The sequence below is a fragment of the Marmota flaviventris genome, chromosome 16 (assembly GCF_047511675.1).
Source record: "Marmota flaviventris isolate mMarFla1 chromosome 16, mMarFla1.hap1, whole genome shotgun sequence".
Lineage (NCBI taxonomy): Eukaryota > Metazoa > Chordata > Mammalia > Rodentia > Sciuridae > Marmota > Marmota flaviventris.
The window spans coordinates 49,361,183-49,377,712 of record NC_092513.1 but is presented as its reverse complement, the minus strand read 5'-3'; the positions used below and the strand labels follow the sequence as shown (position 1 = coordinate 49,377,712).

The window sequence follows — 16,530 nt, the reverse complement described above, 5'->3', positions numbered from 1 at the left end:
AATCTTTTGAAGTAGATAATGAAATCAGCAAAACAGAGATTGTTGGAGGGCTCTGGGTCTGTTGGAACCTGGTATTTTCCTACTAGGGTTGTTCTGTCCAAAAAGCTGTGAGAACTGAAGCCCGGGCTACACTCACTAAATTCCTGGAGATGCCAGGACTTCAAGGAAAAACATTATAATTATCAAGTCTGCAAAAAGTGGAGAAAAGGCTGCTGCAGTCTACTGTAAAGGGCAAGGATGAAGTAGTGATGTTTGATGATTGGAAGCAAGGATTTCACTCTAAGGAGTCTCTTCCCTCATTTAAACTTGAATGAATTTTCCCTCATTCTCCAGTTCCTAATGATAATTCCATCAAAACTCCACAAAAGTGAATTTGAAGATAAAAAAATATGCTGGATAATTTTATTTTCCTACAATGCCTTTATATTTGAGATTAGTTATGCTTTCTAATAGAACATGCCACTCAATCCTGGTTTGGAAAGGGTCTTAGAGACACAAGTATGAACTGGGCTTCTGAGCCTTCAGGTTGTCAATGAGCAACATCAGGGAATTGTAGACAAGGCCACCTGCTTTTGAGCTGTCATATAGTCTAGTGGAAGGAAGTTTTAAATGGATTACCACCTTCCCTTCATTTGATATAATTAGACAGATCTAACCTCTGTGAGTCGACTGCTGTGTATGTACCTAGTGACCACTACTGTGATGCCAGTTTGATAAAGCTGAATGGAGATCAGAAGTCTTGTGAACCCCCCAGGTGTTTTTTTAAAATATTTTTTATTTGTAAATGGATCCTTATTTTATTTATTTATTTATTTATATGCAGTGCTGAGGATTGAAGCCAGGGCCTCACACATGCCAGGCAAGTGCTCTACCACTGAACTACAACTCCAGCCCTCCCGGGTGTTTTTTGGTTTTTGTTGTTGTTGATGTTGTTTGTTTGTTTCTCTCCCTATCAAGTATTTGGATAGGACATCAGAAACAAACTTAATGTGAGCATTACAATTTACTTGCTGTTTCTATGTATAGAAGAGAAACATCTACTCTCCTGTCTCTCCCTGGCTCCCAACCAATCTGGAGAAACTGTTTCTATTCTCCAATTTAAATTATGTACTTACTTTTTCTTTTTAAACTTTTTTTTTTTTTGATGGTGGTACTGGTGAATGAGCCCAGGGTCTCACACATGATAGGCACGTGCTTTACCACTGAACTACATCCTCAGCCCCTTTTATTTTTTTTAATTTTGAGACAGGGTCTCACTAAAGTTGTGGAGGCTGTCTTCAAATTTGCTATCCTCCTGTCTCAGCCTCCCAAGTAGCTGGAATTACAGGCATGTACCATGGCACCTGGTTTAAATTATTTATTTTTTAAATGTATAATATTTAATTTAACTTCACTTATCTTTAAAAAAAACATTGCTAAACCCTTCATTTTCTTATTTTCCCAGAAAAGATGGGCAGGGCCAAGAGGGCACTTAATCGTCATTATAGGAAAAAATGATTTCTGAGGGTTTCCTTCTTCCAAAACAGAAGTCTAGGCTCTTATCTCTATATTCTTTCCTAGGGGAATTTTAGCCCCAGGTTCTGAAGTTAATGCTTGGTCTCATATCACAGACACTTAGGAGTCTGTCTGCTTACAGGAGCCCATTTACAAATCTCAGATTCACACAACAAAAGAAATGACAGAATACCAGGAGTGAATATACTGTCACTGGTTTTAATTTAAAGTAAATGTAGAAATCTTAGTTTATTTGTGTCTCTTGGAAGTCAAATGTTGAATTGCTTATTTTGTTCTAAAGATTGATTGAGTTTCTAAAGAGAATAAGTAACAAAATCCCCTGAATTCCAGGGTCTACCAGTCTGCAGTATAAGCTTTGTTTTTTCTAAGGCTGTGGAAGAGGCCAAATACCACATTTAACAATCCAGAATGCAGAAGAATAACTAGATGATGAAAGCATTCCCTATCTGGGGAAAGTGTGAGACTGTTTAACATATAATTTTGGAATGAAAAATAATGAATTTTCCTGTGGATAGTATTGTCAAAATTAAATAGAGAGGTAATACATGAAAATATTTTTCTCAAAGTGCCTGGGAATAAAATGAGAAATTTATGGAGCCTAACTTTGATTATAAACAAGCAGATTGGCGTCTTGTTTTATTGGTCATTAACAATTTCCACAAAGCCAAGGTTAATATGTTTCAAAAATATGTTATCTGCAATGCCCATCTCCCTGGGCATACAATAGAATTAATTCTCTCTCCTTGTATATTCTCTTTTGAAGATCAGACATAGAATAAAGGAGAATAGAAATCTGACATAGAATAAAGGAGAACAGATATTTGATTTTTTTAAAAAAATTGAGGCCATCAGAGGAAGAAATTTCACATGGGAAATAGTAGGGGCTCTATATGTGGTTCCACTGTAGGAAGAGGTGTTTACTTGCCAAGTACAGTAGGCTTAGGAGAACTGCAGAATGGTGGATGGGTGGGTGTTTCTCTCTCCTACCTGTGATTTTTATAATTCTAGCTGTAATTCTCTTCACTATAGGTCCTGATCAGATACCTCTCAGGGAAGAATTTGAGCAAATAATGCTCAAAGCTATGCAGGAGTTTACTCTGAGAGAGCGAGCTCTGCAGATGGGCGCCCCATGTATACCTGTGTCTCCAGGACAACTCCCCTGGCTTGCTAGATTAATTGCCAGCGTGTCTCAAGATCTGGTTCATGTGATTGTGACCCAAAACTCTTTGGCGGAGGGCATTTCAGAGACACTGAGGATTCTCAGTGAAATGAGACACTACCAGAAGCTACCAGATTATGTTGTGGCAATTTGTACATCGAAAATCAGAGGAAATGAATTTTGTGTAGTGGTGTTAGGTGAGTCATGTTTTGTCTGTTTGTTTAATGCATCATTTAATCATCCATCCATTTGAAAAATAGTCATTGGGTATTTCAGGTATCGACGTGATCAGCTGCTGGTTGATTGCTTCCACTTGGATTTTTCCTACTAATTTTAACTTTTCCTTTTTTCCTCAGAGCAAGTGTTGTCGCCCTCAACTTGGCCAGTGCCCCTGTCAGCTGCTCCTGTGGGAGCCTTCTGTCAAAGCTCACCCTAGTAACAGATACCGTTGTCTCATGTAACTTCTGCCTTAAAAGGTTTTAGAAATGTTACCACCCTAGCATGTGATAAAGCCAGTGCCACAGGTGGTCAATGCCAGTTAGTTAAATTTGCCAGAAACTTAGCTCATGCATTCCCTTCTTCCCTGAATAGTCTATTTTGTAACATCAACTCGAAAGATGTTCAGAAAGTTAGTACATTACAAAATGTACAGTCTTTTTCCCCCCTGCCCCTCTGTGCTGATTTTTAAATCAGGCACCACCCTGTGTAGCCATTTGGACTAAACTGTGCTTCTCACCTTTCTGTACTGAATGGCACTCATCTCTTCCGATCACAGTGGCTAAGAACCCTCACTTTGGCAAAACCTGTCAGCCTGCCTATCTTCTGTGTTATATGTATTTTTTTGAAAGCTTCACCGGGCAGCGTGATATATTCATTTTTTTTTTCATTTTCATTTGCAAGAATAATGGAAGTTTATATTTTAAGACAAATGTTTATTACAACTATGCAAACACACAGTTTTATAAGGTTTCTCCATATTCTTCCCTAGTCTTTAAATGCATGTATATGTACATTTTCACAGTGATAAACATAAAGTACATCATTTTATCCCAACAGCACTTATTATCATATTATAAACATTTCTGAGGCTATCTGTAGTCCTCGGAGTGACATTTCAAATGCTGCTTAATTGTCCACATCTTTTTACATACCATGATTTTCTTATCCCAAGTCTCTATAGCTAAAGCTTTAGTTGTTTCCCATTGCGGCTATTTTAAGTAATGTTCCAGTGATCATTTGTCCCATTGATGAGTCATCTCTTGTCCTCTTTTCTTCAGGTCAGCATCAGTCCCGGGCTCTGGCAGAGAGCATGCTCACCACAAGTGAGTTTTTGAAAGAAATTAGTTATGAGCTCATCACAGGAAAGGTCAGTTTCCTGGCATCACATTTCAAAACCACGTCATTAGGTGAGTGGTGGTAAGATTCAGCAGTGCTGCCAGCCGCTTGCTGTGTGATTGAATTTAAATCTTAGCCTGTCAAGATGAGGATGGAGCTTAAGCTTGCCAGCTGATCTTTCATTTGGAATGGTTTATCCTCAGTATTTTGTGACTAACACCACAGGAAGCAGCATGGGGTCCAGAGAAAGGACAGTCAGTACTAAAATCAAAGCCTCAGCTCAGCCATGACTTTGTTGAGTGACCTTGGGCAAGTCTCTCTCTCCCTGGATCTCAAGTTTTCTGATATGTCATGTGGAGACAGAATAATTCCATTCTTCCTGCTTTTGAATATTATGGACGTCAAGAGAGATACAACCTATTCAGAAAGCATGTCAGTTGTAAGCAGGACACCCACAAGGTAAATACCAAGGAGGGCAGCTCTTGCTGTAGAGACTCCATGGAGAGATGGCCAAGTATGAACTCTGACACAAATTGCTGGCTGACCCACAAATCTTAATGACCCAATTTGGGAGACAGATAAAAACCATACAAGCCTTTCACTTCTTGTAACCTTCTTATCTCCACTTTATTTTGACATAGGTGATGACCTGGACAAGCTGCTAGAAAAAATGCAACAAAGAAGAGGAGACAGTGTGGTCACCCCTTTCAATGGGGATCTTAATGAATGTGTGTCGCCTCAGGAGGCTGCTGCTATGATTCCCACACAAAATCTGGGTAATGTCACTTCAGGCTGAGGAGGGAGTCAGTCCTTGGGACAGACATTACTGAAGCTCAGTCACTTAGGGTTTTGAGGCATTCTCAACTCTCATCAACCATGAAAGGGCTTTTTCCTCATTGTCTACATGGTAAATCAGGTTCAAATTAAAAATGCCTTGCCCTGGCGTGGCCTGGATCAAAGGCCTTGTTCTTAGTAAAACTTTCTTAAAATTAAAACCAAATACTTTATCCCCAAATGGTCTCTTTTTCCTTGGAAGATTCACCGGATCCTCAGTGTTTTTACCAGCTGTGCCCAGGGAGTCGTTGTACTTGCTGAGGGCTTCAAAGAACGGCTTGAAAGAAACTAGACTGCAGGTTGTGCAGGGCCCCTGGCTCCTGCTCCTTCACTTCTCCTCTAACTTGTAAAACCCACATTATCTCAGAGAGAGGGAGGCCTTCCTGGAAGGCAGCAGCAATACCAGCACCGTCAGCTGCCTTGCCAGTGGGGCCCAAGGGGGGACTGAGAGTCTGGGACAAGGCCGTGGGTCATTAGATTGAATTCCTTCCCCCAATTCACTGATTGACAGGGACAACATAGAAAAAGACAGGAAAAAGAACTAGAGGAAGAATGAAAGGAAACAGACCCTCATCAGATGCTGTTGACAGGGAGTTGGCCTCCCCTGGGTTTCTATGTGAGGACTGCCTCAGGCAGTAAAAGCAGCCTGGCTTGGCATCAGCTCAGGCCAAAAGACAAGTACAAATACAGACCATAAAGTGTTTTTGAGTCCTGGATGGTATTTGGTAAGAAAGCAGCTATCCAGATGATCCAAAATGTGTTTACATGAACTGTTTTGAATGGTTAACAAAAAGTTAACAAGTTTAGAATTTAAAAATTCTCAGGTTGTTTACAGACCCCCAGGTGCATATCCTCAGTTCCCCGTTTAGGAAATGTTGTTTCACAGTAATTAAGCAAACTGCAAACTTTGCTAATTCTATAAATTTGTGTGTATGTTAGTTCCTGCCCATCCAACGTGGGAAATGAACGAAGGAAGTTTTAGTCTGACCACATTGAAGGACAGGCCTGTAGACCTGTTTTGACTGGTAGTCTTTGTGGGTAAAAAAAAATTTTTTTTTTTTTTTGGTGCTGGGGATTGAACCCAGGGCCTTGTGCATGGTAGGCAATGTATTATAATGGAGCTACATCCACAACCCTACTATTAAAATTTGCAGCTTTGAACTTTGCCAATGGGTTCTTTCTGTATCAATCTTCACTTGCAATTGTAGGTAGGGTATTGTGACTACTGTCTGCCTCAGCTACATTGCAATTTGCTATTAGAAAACATTAATGAGCACAAGTTAATTAGGGCCTTATGATTGTGTTCCAAGAGCCTACATGTGTTCCTGAGAAAAAGCAGCCTTTAAACAAAACTTGGCAACTAGTTGTGGTGGCGCACGCCTGTAATCCCAGTGACTTGGGAGGCTGAGGCAGAATTGCAAATTCAAGGCCAGCCTCAGCAACTTATGGAGATTCTCTCTCAAGATTAAAAATTAAAGAAAAAAAAAGGGGGATCCTAGGGATGTGGCTTAGTGGTAAAGCACCCTAGGTTCAATCCCCAGTACAAAAAAAAGCTGATGAAGCTTGTTCCTTTCAGAATGTGTGTGTATGTGCACGCTCGCATGTGTGCATATGAGAGATTACTTGCTTGATTATAATTGGCAAAAAAAAGCTACTGACATGCATAGAGTATCTGGACAATGTTTTGTAATATATCACCTGTTTAGAGGCCAGCTGGCTGTCATGTGTCAGGTCTCTTCAGATAGTACTGGTGTCAGTGCTGGCGTTGACTACACCACCTAGGTCTGCCAGGTCACAAGAACTGGCAAAGTTAAGTCTAGTGGGAAGAAAGGTCAGGGTCATGTCTGCATGACGAAGTTGTCTGGAGGGGAATTTCAGAATGTGTTGCAACTGACTTGCTAAAGAGGTAATGTTTACCGTGGTGCCATTCAGAAAAGCACAAAGGAACTCAGCATTATCATAGTTACAGCATCACCTCCTTCCCTGAGCTGGGCTTGGGTACTGGCCTGTGCTCAGATTCCTAAAAACACTGGAAACTCTCTCCTTTCTCCAGATGAATCCTGGCTCCAGCTGGGACAGTGCAGTCTGTCTCCACCATCTCTGAGCCAGGGGAAAGGATACTGAAGTAGGCATTTGCAAGACAGTGCATCAATTTTAAAATAATACATTTGTAAAACTCCTACATCCAACTCCTGAGCACACCTCTCAGCCAGCTTTTCAGGGAGAAAATAGGCAAATCTGTTAAAACTCATAGTGAATGAGAAAAGCAAGTGAGAATTCTTGGCAATAGAACATGTGTGTTATGTCCCCTTATGGCTCATAGTGGCTATCACAGAAGTAAATTAATCTTATTCTTATAACTTTTTTTTAATTTTAGATTTAGATAATGAAACCTTCCAAATTTATCAACCACAGCTTACGGTTGCCAGAAAACTCTTATCCCAGGTGTGTGCTATTGCAGACAGTGGCAGCCAGAGCCTGGACCTCGGCCACTTCAGCAAAGTAGACTTCATCATCATCGTCCCAAGATCAGAGGTTCTGGTCCAGCAAACTCTTCAACGGGTTCGACAATCAGGTAAGAGTGAACTCTCGGAGAGGATTCTTTCTAGGTCCAGCCTGGGATTTCCTTTGACCTCTGTCTTTTGTTTAATCCAGTTGTTTAGAGGACACTTACAATGTTTTTCAGTAATAAAAACCATAAAAGCTCATTAAGTGTTACTTTGAGTTTATCTCCAACTTTTCCCTCAAAGTACTCTGACCTTTTTCCTGTTTCCTTTCATGGTCAAGGGTAAATTGATGGGCATGTTTCCCAGATACTGTTAAATCTATGATGTAATCAGTGGGACTGGAAATCTGGTCATTCATTTATGAAGAGAAATTTATGAAGGCAAGGACAGCCCTGTGGGGATGGTGGGGTTGGTGCCATCTGAGCTCCTTCTCTGCCCCCACATGTCAGGTTCTCATAGGCAGAGTCATGGACATTTTACATATCGCTAGCACATTTTCAGCATAGAAACCAGAGCACCTTCCTCTGTGTATCAAAGAGAAGTCTCATTATTAAAAGTACAAAGTTAGGAGCTGGGGTTGTGGCTCAGCAGTAGAGTGCTTGCCTAACTCGTGTGAGGCCCTGGGTTTGATCCTCGGCACCACATATAAATAAATAAAATAAAGGTATTGTGTCCACCTACAACTAAAAAAAAAAAAATTAAAGTACAAAGTAGGAAGCAAAAGTTTTACAAGATTGTGGCAAGAAATATCCCTTTTAAAAATAAAATTTGCTTAGAGTTGCAGGAAAACCATAGGAGTTGAGAAAATTTGGATAGCTGAAAAATGCTAGCCTGTGTAAATTAGGTGTGAAAAGGAAATTATGAATGTCAAGTTGCTTCTGATTACCCTAACCGGAGACACACACACACACACACACACACACACAGATTTTAGCTGGAGGATGAATCTTTTGTCCACATTAAAGAATTTTTTTATTTTCAATATATTTGAAAATAGGATGCAGAAAAATTCAGAAGTGCTTAAAATTTGGCTTGTATGTTGCACACCTATTATAATGTATCTCTCAGACTTTATCTTATATACAAATCACAACAGGGGATCTTGTTAAAATGGAAATTCTCCTTCAGTGTATTTGGGGGAAGGTCCAGATTCTACATTTCTAACAAGGTCCCAAGGGGTGCCAGTGCTGCTGGTCAGAGGACCACACTTTGAGTAGTGTGGCTATATAAGAAATCTTCCCTTGTTAGTTCTAGAGGCTCAAGAAGCTGAAAATAGGTTTTCCCCCTCTCTTGAACCTTTCTTGGTGGTCATGACTGACACATGGAGAGTCTTGCCAACAACTTCTGGAAGTCCAGAAGCAATCTTTCTTTTAGTGTCTAAATTTCTGAATGCCAAGTTACAAAATGACCGAAGGTGATTAAGCAAGAGAAGGTCAAATGCCTTCTCCTCTCCAGAAACAAGAGTGGATGCTACGCTTTCTCAGCTACTGGCCATTTTTGCATTTTCTTTATGCCAACATCCTCCATTGTGGGAAATGAATGGGCTTCCATGACACCAACCAGCAGCCAGACCTTTCATTTCTTCTGGGGTTTCTGCTTCCATACATGGAGGCAGTGCCTTCTCTTTCAGCTGTTTTACTCACACCCATTGGCATTCACTGCCTTCCTGTTTGTGATCTGATATCCCAAGTCATATCTGAACAAACACATCATAGCACCTGTTCAGAGTGACAAAATCAACTGCAGAGCTTTTTCCTGAAATAACCTCTAGGTGACCTGCACTTTCACCTTTCCTAATAAATGCAAGTCCCTAAATAAAGCCTTTTATTTCTGATAGATGGAACAGTTGTGTAGGTCTTTCCTTTTCCCTTCTCAGTGCTCTCAGATTTTTCTAAAATAGGCATATTCAGATTGTTACCCCAACCATACCCGAGTCCCTACCCCACACTTTGGTGAGCAAAATAAAATTACTGTTTTTTGGGGGGAAAAAAGATGTTATCCTTTAGAAAGTTACCAGAATCTAACCACTTACATAAGCTGGGACTCTGAAGTTTCAGGCAAAACGTATTTTAAAAATTATTCACATCTAACTTTGGCATACATGCTAAAATTTTTGCACAAAAATAGTCATTTGTATTTATCTGTAAAATTACTTTATTCATTTTATTATAGAAAAATAATTATGGTTTTATTTTGAAAAATAAAGGAAATAACAGAAAAATTTAAACACTTGTGGGTGAGGGTAGAGCTCAGTGATGGAGTATGTGACTAAAACTCTCAAGACCTGAGTTCAATCCCCAACAGGGAAAAAAAAATAAGCATTTGTAATTCTACCATTCAACGATAACCACTGCAAATATTTTATTGTTAACAAATGACTTAATACGTCATTTGATGCCTGTCTTCCCTGCATGTATCTTTTTGTGACATCATAGTGTACATATTTTTCCATGACATGAAAAGCTTTTGTAAGCAACATTCTTAAAAAAATACATAGTGTTTCATGTTTTAACTGCACCAAAATTTATTTGTATTGATAATTAAATACCTTCTTGGAACATTTACCAATTGACAGAAGAGAAAGACCCAAACACATGTTAAGATTTGCAGGTAAATGGGTGGAGACAGAGAAGATAATGCTAAGTGAAGTTAGCCAATCCCAAAAAACAAATGCCAAATGTTTTCTTTGATATAAGGAGACTAATTCATAGTGGGATAGGGAGGGGGAGCATGGGAGAAATAGGTGAACTCTAGATAGGGCAGAGGGGTTGGAGGGGAAGGGAGGGGGCATGGGGTTATTAATGATGGTGGAATGTGATGATCATTACTATCCAAAGTACAGGTATGAAGACATGAATTGGTGTGAATATACTTTGTATACAACCAGAGATATGAAAAATTCTGCTCTATATGTGTAATAAGAATTATAATGCATTCCACTGTCATATATTTAAAAAAAAGATGTAAAGAGAAATTGTTCATTAAAACATTTCTTAACTATCAAGCTCTTGAAACAGAAAGACTTCCCAATAAATCAACTGACTCGGTTTCAATTTTATCATGTCAACTGAGGAGAGCTTAGTTGGTCTGAGGTCACAGAGGGCAGTCCCTTGTGAGTAAGGACCATTTTTTTCATTGTTGGATGCCTCGTGCCTGAGTTAGGGTCTGTCTTGGGCCTGACACCATCAGGTGCTCTGCTGATGTTTGAATGGAAGTCTAGGGGGAAGAAAGGAATGGGCAGAGGGAAAAGTGATGTCCATGGTCTCTTCTTTCTGGTTCCTTTTGCCTCCTTCCCTAAAGAAGGCAGCCAGCCTGCTGGGAAAAGCACGAGGCAGGGAAGAGCTGCCAGGTCATGTAGAAAGGGCACATCCTTGGCAGCCCGTGTGTGGCTCAAACTAAAAAGATGAAAATAGAAACCATCGCATTGTTGCAGACCCAGCACTAAAGTGAAACATTTGATACCTCAACTCGCATTCTAATTAAGAAAGGAAGGAGAGAAGGGAGGGAGCATGGGAAGGGAAAAGAAAATGTTATGGAAGGAATTCCAAGGTGAAAAGAGAAAGGCAACAGGATAAACATTTTTAAGCTTGCTCAAAGTAGGCTTGTATCTGCTGGGGTGAGCAATGGAGAAGGATTATTTAATACAGACTGCAGGAAATGCTTTTGTTTCAGGGTCTTTTTTTTAAAAATCTGCATTTATAGCATAATTCTTCTCATTCAGGGAGACTCCACATCCCATAGAACTCTAGGATACTGATGCAATCAAAATGTAAGCCATTTTCTGTTCACGATGGGGAGAGGAATACAGGAAATATTAGTGACTGTATTCTAGTCCTCCCTGCTTTCAAATGGTGCAGGTGGGAGCATTCAGCAAATGGGAGCAGGTCTGGCAGTATCCAGCTGGGGGCTGGGTGGAAGGGTGTCGTTTATCGTGCTCAGGGAAATATGAATGAATTTGGTGCTTCAACACGTACATGAATATAAAAGAGCCAGAGAGATATGTTTTGTCTGCTGACATACAGGTAGATTACTCTGTCCAAATGGACATAAGAGAGTTTTAAGAAGTGGCAGTGATTAGGAGGGGAAGTGAAGAGGCAGAGGAAGGCATTCTTACTTTCTAAAATATATTTTCTTGTTCTCGTCAATCTTATATTCTTTTGTTGATCACCTAAAATTTCATCAGAAAAAAAAGAATATTTATTGGGCAGTGATAAAGACAGCAGGGAACAAGATTCAGAGAGGGAAAAGTCTCAGGATGCCAGGATAGAAGAGAAACACCAGAGGTTTCTCCGTACAAACATAACTGAACATATCTGCTTGTTTACGGGTGGACCACCTGGCAGTTTCCTAGTGCTCGGGACCTGCAGTTCCTTAGTCAAACACCGTTCCCCCTCGACGTGTGCTAGACCCTGCTGGATGCTGAAGTCATCTGTTCCTATGTTCCCAGTTCCAGACCACAGATTCCTTTGCCATGTACTCAAGGTGTTGGGCTCTTTGCAGGGGAAGGAGGGATTCAACCTTTCCAATTGTTGCCGCAATTAATTCTTTTTTGGCTCTTTCATTGGATCTCTCTCCCATTCTCCACCCTAGCTATAGCAGGCCCCCATTTCACCCACTCAGACCTCTCACCTCAACCTCTCTCTTCATAAATGCCAATGTTTCCTCTTTCCCCTTCCCCTACCCAAAGAAAAGAACCCCAGAAACTTCAGGTAATCATGTCTTGCCTTCAAATCTAGAAACCTGTTTACACACCTCTCTCTTTCCCTTTGCTCCCGATCAATGGGAGGGCTGCCCTCCTCTCTTTAAGCCTGGCTCTCATACCTCACGCTACATACTGCTGTCTCCTGTTCTCAGGGACCTTGAGCTATTGATTATCTCTTCTCCCAGTGCCATCTTCAAATGCCATCTTCAAATTCTCTCAAGGACTCATTCCATCAGTTTAAAACTGCTCACTCTCAAAGACAAAACAAGCCTTTGTTGATTCTCCTGAACCTTCCAACTCCCTCCTCTAGCCACCTGTCAGACTGGAAGAGTTGTGCAGGGTCACCTCTACGTCCTCACCTCCGCTATGCCCAGCACCCTGCAGACTGGCCCTCTCCCCAGTGTGACCAGTGCCTTTTAAGTCTGTATCTGAACTTTTGGCAGCATATGACCTCCATTCCTTCCTTTAAATGCTGCAGGTCCTTTGACTTCTAGAACCTTCCCAGCTTTTCTTCCACAATCCTGCATTGCTACTTATGATCCCCTGAGATTCTCAGCCATGACACTCAACACTCTGGGTTATAGTTGTGTGTTTATGAGTGAATGACCTTTCTCTTCAGCCAGAAAGTGAATATTCAGGCAACATGTCTATCTATCTGGGCAATGACCCAGCAGACACTTCATAAATATTTGCTGAGCTGAATTTTTTGTAATATTTTGTGAGTTGAATGTTAAATTAAAATACATTTTAAAACCCAGATAGGCATAGGAGTAATCCTCAGGCAAAAACAATTTTTTTTCATTCAAAACATGTTTCAGAAATCAGCTTTGGTCAAGAGTGCAGACCTTCAGTGTGTAGGCATTATGTGTGTCTATCAGTATGCAGGATTTTGGAGTTGTATACAGTGCGTGTGTCTAGAATGTTGTTCTTGTACAGGTCGAGTGCGTCTTCCCTCAGGTACCCTAATCAGTAGAATGCCAGGTTTTTGGTAGTTGTTTGTTTGTTTTGTTGTTGTTGTTGTTGTTTGTTTGTGATACTGGGGATTGAACCCAGAGGTGTTCTACCACTGAGCTACATCCCTAGCCCTTTTTATTTTTTTGAGACAGAGTAGCTGAGGGTGACCTCAAACATGCAATCATCCTGCCTCAACCTCCAAAGTCCCTGAGATTACAGGAGTGTGCCACTGCACGCTGCTTCTTATTAGTTTTTGTAGACTTCAGACTGTATTGACTCCTTCTAGTGATGGGTTCTGGCTGCTGGTCAGACAGGTCTTCCACTTTCATGGCCTATGGCACTGGGGCTCACAAGTTAAGGGACACGTGTTCTAAGTTTTATTCCCCTTCAAGGTCCCTGGTTTGTAGAAAAATTGCTGCTTCTTTAATGTTTTAGAGGGATGGCCTTAAAGGAAATGATATTGTTTTTTTTCTAATTCCATAAAGAAGATACAGTTTAATGCTCAAGAGTTCTGTAAACACATTTGGATTCTGTAGCTTCTCAGTAAAGAAAAGGTGAGGCGGGGGCAAATAGCTGCAATCTAGCTGCTTGGAGTCTTTGTTAGGGACATTTAGAGATGGATATTTATTTCTTCAGGGATGCCCATGACTGGGACTCCATCTTTTGGCAGCTCCCTGAGGGTGAGATTAATAACCTTTTAGGAACAGTGATTCCTTACTACTGCCATTATAGGACTCAGTGAGTTGCATATTGTCATAAAAGAGGACTGAATGATACCTCCTAAGTTCCCAACCATGTCAATAGTAGGATTTAGTATTTAGGAAGACTTGGCTGAGCCTCCTGGTACCACCACTGGTATCCTGGGTGGGAACGGCTGAAATCTATTTTTTTTTATTGTGTAATTGGAAAATGTGACAGATTTTTTCATGCTTTGTTGGAAAATAAACTTCTATTTAATCCTATAGAACTGTGATAAACAAATTAAATAAATAAGAAAACAGAACAAAAGTGATCTTTATCAGACTGGCCATTTCTCAGCACTTCTGACCATTTTCAGATTCTCTGTGCCTATTTTTATTTTTTTGCCTTGAGGTCCTGGGGATCTAACTTGTGTACCCTAGGCAAGCTGTCTACCATTCAGCTACATTCCCAGCCCTCTGTGCTTATTCTTTTCCATATTTTTTATTGGTGCATTATAATTATACAGAATGCTAGAATTCATTGTTAAGTATATGTACATGTACATGCTACAACAAAGTAATCTGGCCAATTCCCAAGAATTTCCCCTTCCTTCTTTCCTCCCTCCCCCAGTCCTTTCCTCTACTGATCTCCCTTCAATTTTCAAGAACTCCCACCCCCTCACCTTTCTTTTTCTTCTCTAGCTTCCACATATGAGAGAAAAACAGATCCTTACTTTCTGAGTTCAGAAATTTTGCTTAACATAATGTTGTCAAGTTTCATCCACTGTGCTTATTTTTGGAAAACAAAACATGAAGGCTAACCCAGAAACTAATGGGAAAAAGTTGTATCAATCTGGGGTAGAAGTCACAGGAAAAGAATGAGTATAACTTCATTTATAATTTTGACTTTTCATCCTTAAAAATCATTTACTTATTTAAAAATTAAATAATTAAAATGATGGGGGTAAAGCAGACTTAAAATTGAATACAAACAGAAATATGTGAATCTAACTGCATATTACAATGATAACATTGCCTCATAGCAAAATAATTAATTCAGGGAACTTTTGAACACAGTTCTCCTACTGTACATTATCAATGTGTTATAACCTAAGCACAAAAAAAAAAAAAATGCAAACAATTAGTATGTTAGTGGTTTGGGAGTGATAGTGACCATTTTAAACTATTTTTATGAAAACTAAGGTTCTCACATGCAAGAAGGGAGTCTCAAATATAGAATGGGGAAAAGTAAGGAATGTTTTCCTTTTTTAATATCCTTAGTTGTAGATGGACACAATACCTTTATTTTATTTACATATTTTTATGTGGTGCCGAGGAACAAACCCAGTGCCTCACACATGCTAGGCAAGTGCTCTACCACTGAGCTACAACCTCTGTCCCAGGAATGTTTCTTGTAGATTTAAATTGGAGATGTAAGTGTGAACTCATAATTTGAAGAAGACTTCATATATTTTTTATCTCTGTCCAGCAAAAGAGCTTACAAACAGTGACATCCCAGCATCAATGAGCACATCCAGATTTTAGCTTCTAATACCATTCCCCACTGTTCCAGCTCTGAGGTGGAGACAAGTCTGGGATATTTTGTTGTATCAGAAAGTGAGAACATACTCAGAATTGTTGGGGACAGGTTAAAAGGATGAAGAAACCTGCTTAAAGGGTATTTTACTCTACAAATTTACAGATTTTGAGTATCAAAAGAAACATTGGCAGTGGATTGTAACCTATTGAAATTGTTTTAAAAACCTGTGAGCCTAAAGTAATGCTGAGAAATAAAAGGGGCAGAAGTGAGGGGAAACCCTGCTTTACAAAAGAGTGCCAGTTGATAAATGTAGAGGAGAAAAGCCATATTTTTTAAAAAAATTTTATGTATATTTTTTCGTTGTAGATGAACACAGTATATTTATTTATTTTTATGTGGTGCTGAGGATCAAACAGTGCCTCACGCATGTGAGGGCCGAGTGCTTTACCACTGAGCTACAGCCTCAGCCCCAGAAAAGCCCTATTTTTTACTGCCAATGTAATTATTGGTCCCTATAAGGATCATCAATGGATATTAACACCACTGGATAAAATGTCACTGGAGAACAAATATCCGCAGTCTCCCAAGTATCATTCCATGGGTTAAAAATGACAAAGAAGAACAGGGCTGGGGTTTTATGTGATACTGGGGACTGAACCCAGTGCCTCATGCGTGAGGCACTGGGTTCAGTCCCCAGTATCACATAAAAATAAAAACAAATAAAATAAAAGTATTGTGTCCATTTACAACTCAAAAGAAGAAAAAAATTACAATTAAGGACTGGAGGCATAGCGCACACACACACACATACACTCTCACACACACACACCAAAACAAAAAGGAAAAGTATCTACAATGGAGAGATCTGGCAGGAGACAGTATCCCAACCAAGTAATCAAACTTTGGCATCTCCAGCTATGGACCAAATTGACCTTAGGTGCAAAGGGAAGGACATGATGTCACCAATGAGGTGTAATTGCTCAAAGTGTTTAACTCATGTCTAATCACAGGCAGTTGCCAGATAATCCAGATGGTGTGGCATTTTGCAAAACAGACTAGGCTTAAAAAACCGCAGTGTTGTGAAATACTGGAAAGAAAAAGGAAAGGGAATTTGTTGGGCTGTTTTAACTATGGAGTATAAAGGGACATGACAACCAAGTATAAACCTTAACCCTTTTTATTATTATTTGTTTTTACCTTAACCCTTTTTATTATTATTTATTTTTAAATTAACAAACAAATTATATATTTTTATGGTGCACAACAATGTCCTTATACAGGTATATATGGTGGAAGAGCTAAAC

General features: G+C 39.9%; 1 protein-coding gene across 6 annotated transcripts in view; it reads left to right on the top strand.

Moving 5' to 3' along the window:
- Greb1l (GREB1 like retinoic acid receptor coactivator) overlaps positions 1 to 16,530 on the top strand; it is a 254,326-nt gene that overhangs the window by 189,003 nt on the left and 48,793 nt on the right. For all 6 annotated transcript variants that reach the window (XM_071602867.1, XM_071602868.1, XM_027942911.2 and 3 more), the window contains 4 exons: positions 2,545 to 2,871; positions 3,952 to 4,080; positions 4,651 to 4,785; positions 7,221 to 7,418. In XM_071602867.1, coding sequence (XP_071458968.1) covers positions 2,545 to 2,871; positions 3,952 to 4,080; positions 4,651 to 4,785; positions 7,221 to 7,418 — 789 coding nt within the window. The remainder of the gene's footprint in view (positions 1 to 2,544; positions 2,872 to 3,951; positions 4,081 to 4,650; positions 4,786 to 7,220; positions 7,419 to 16,530) is intronic.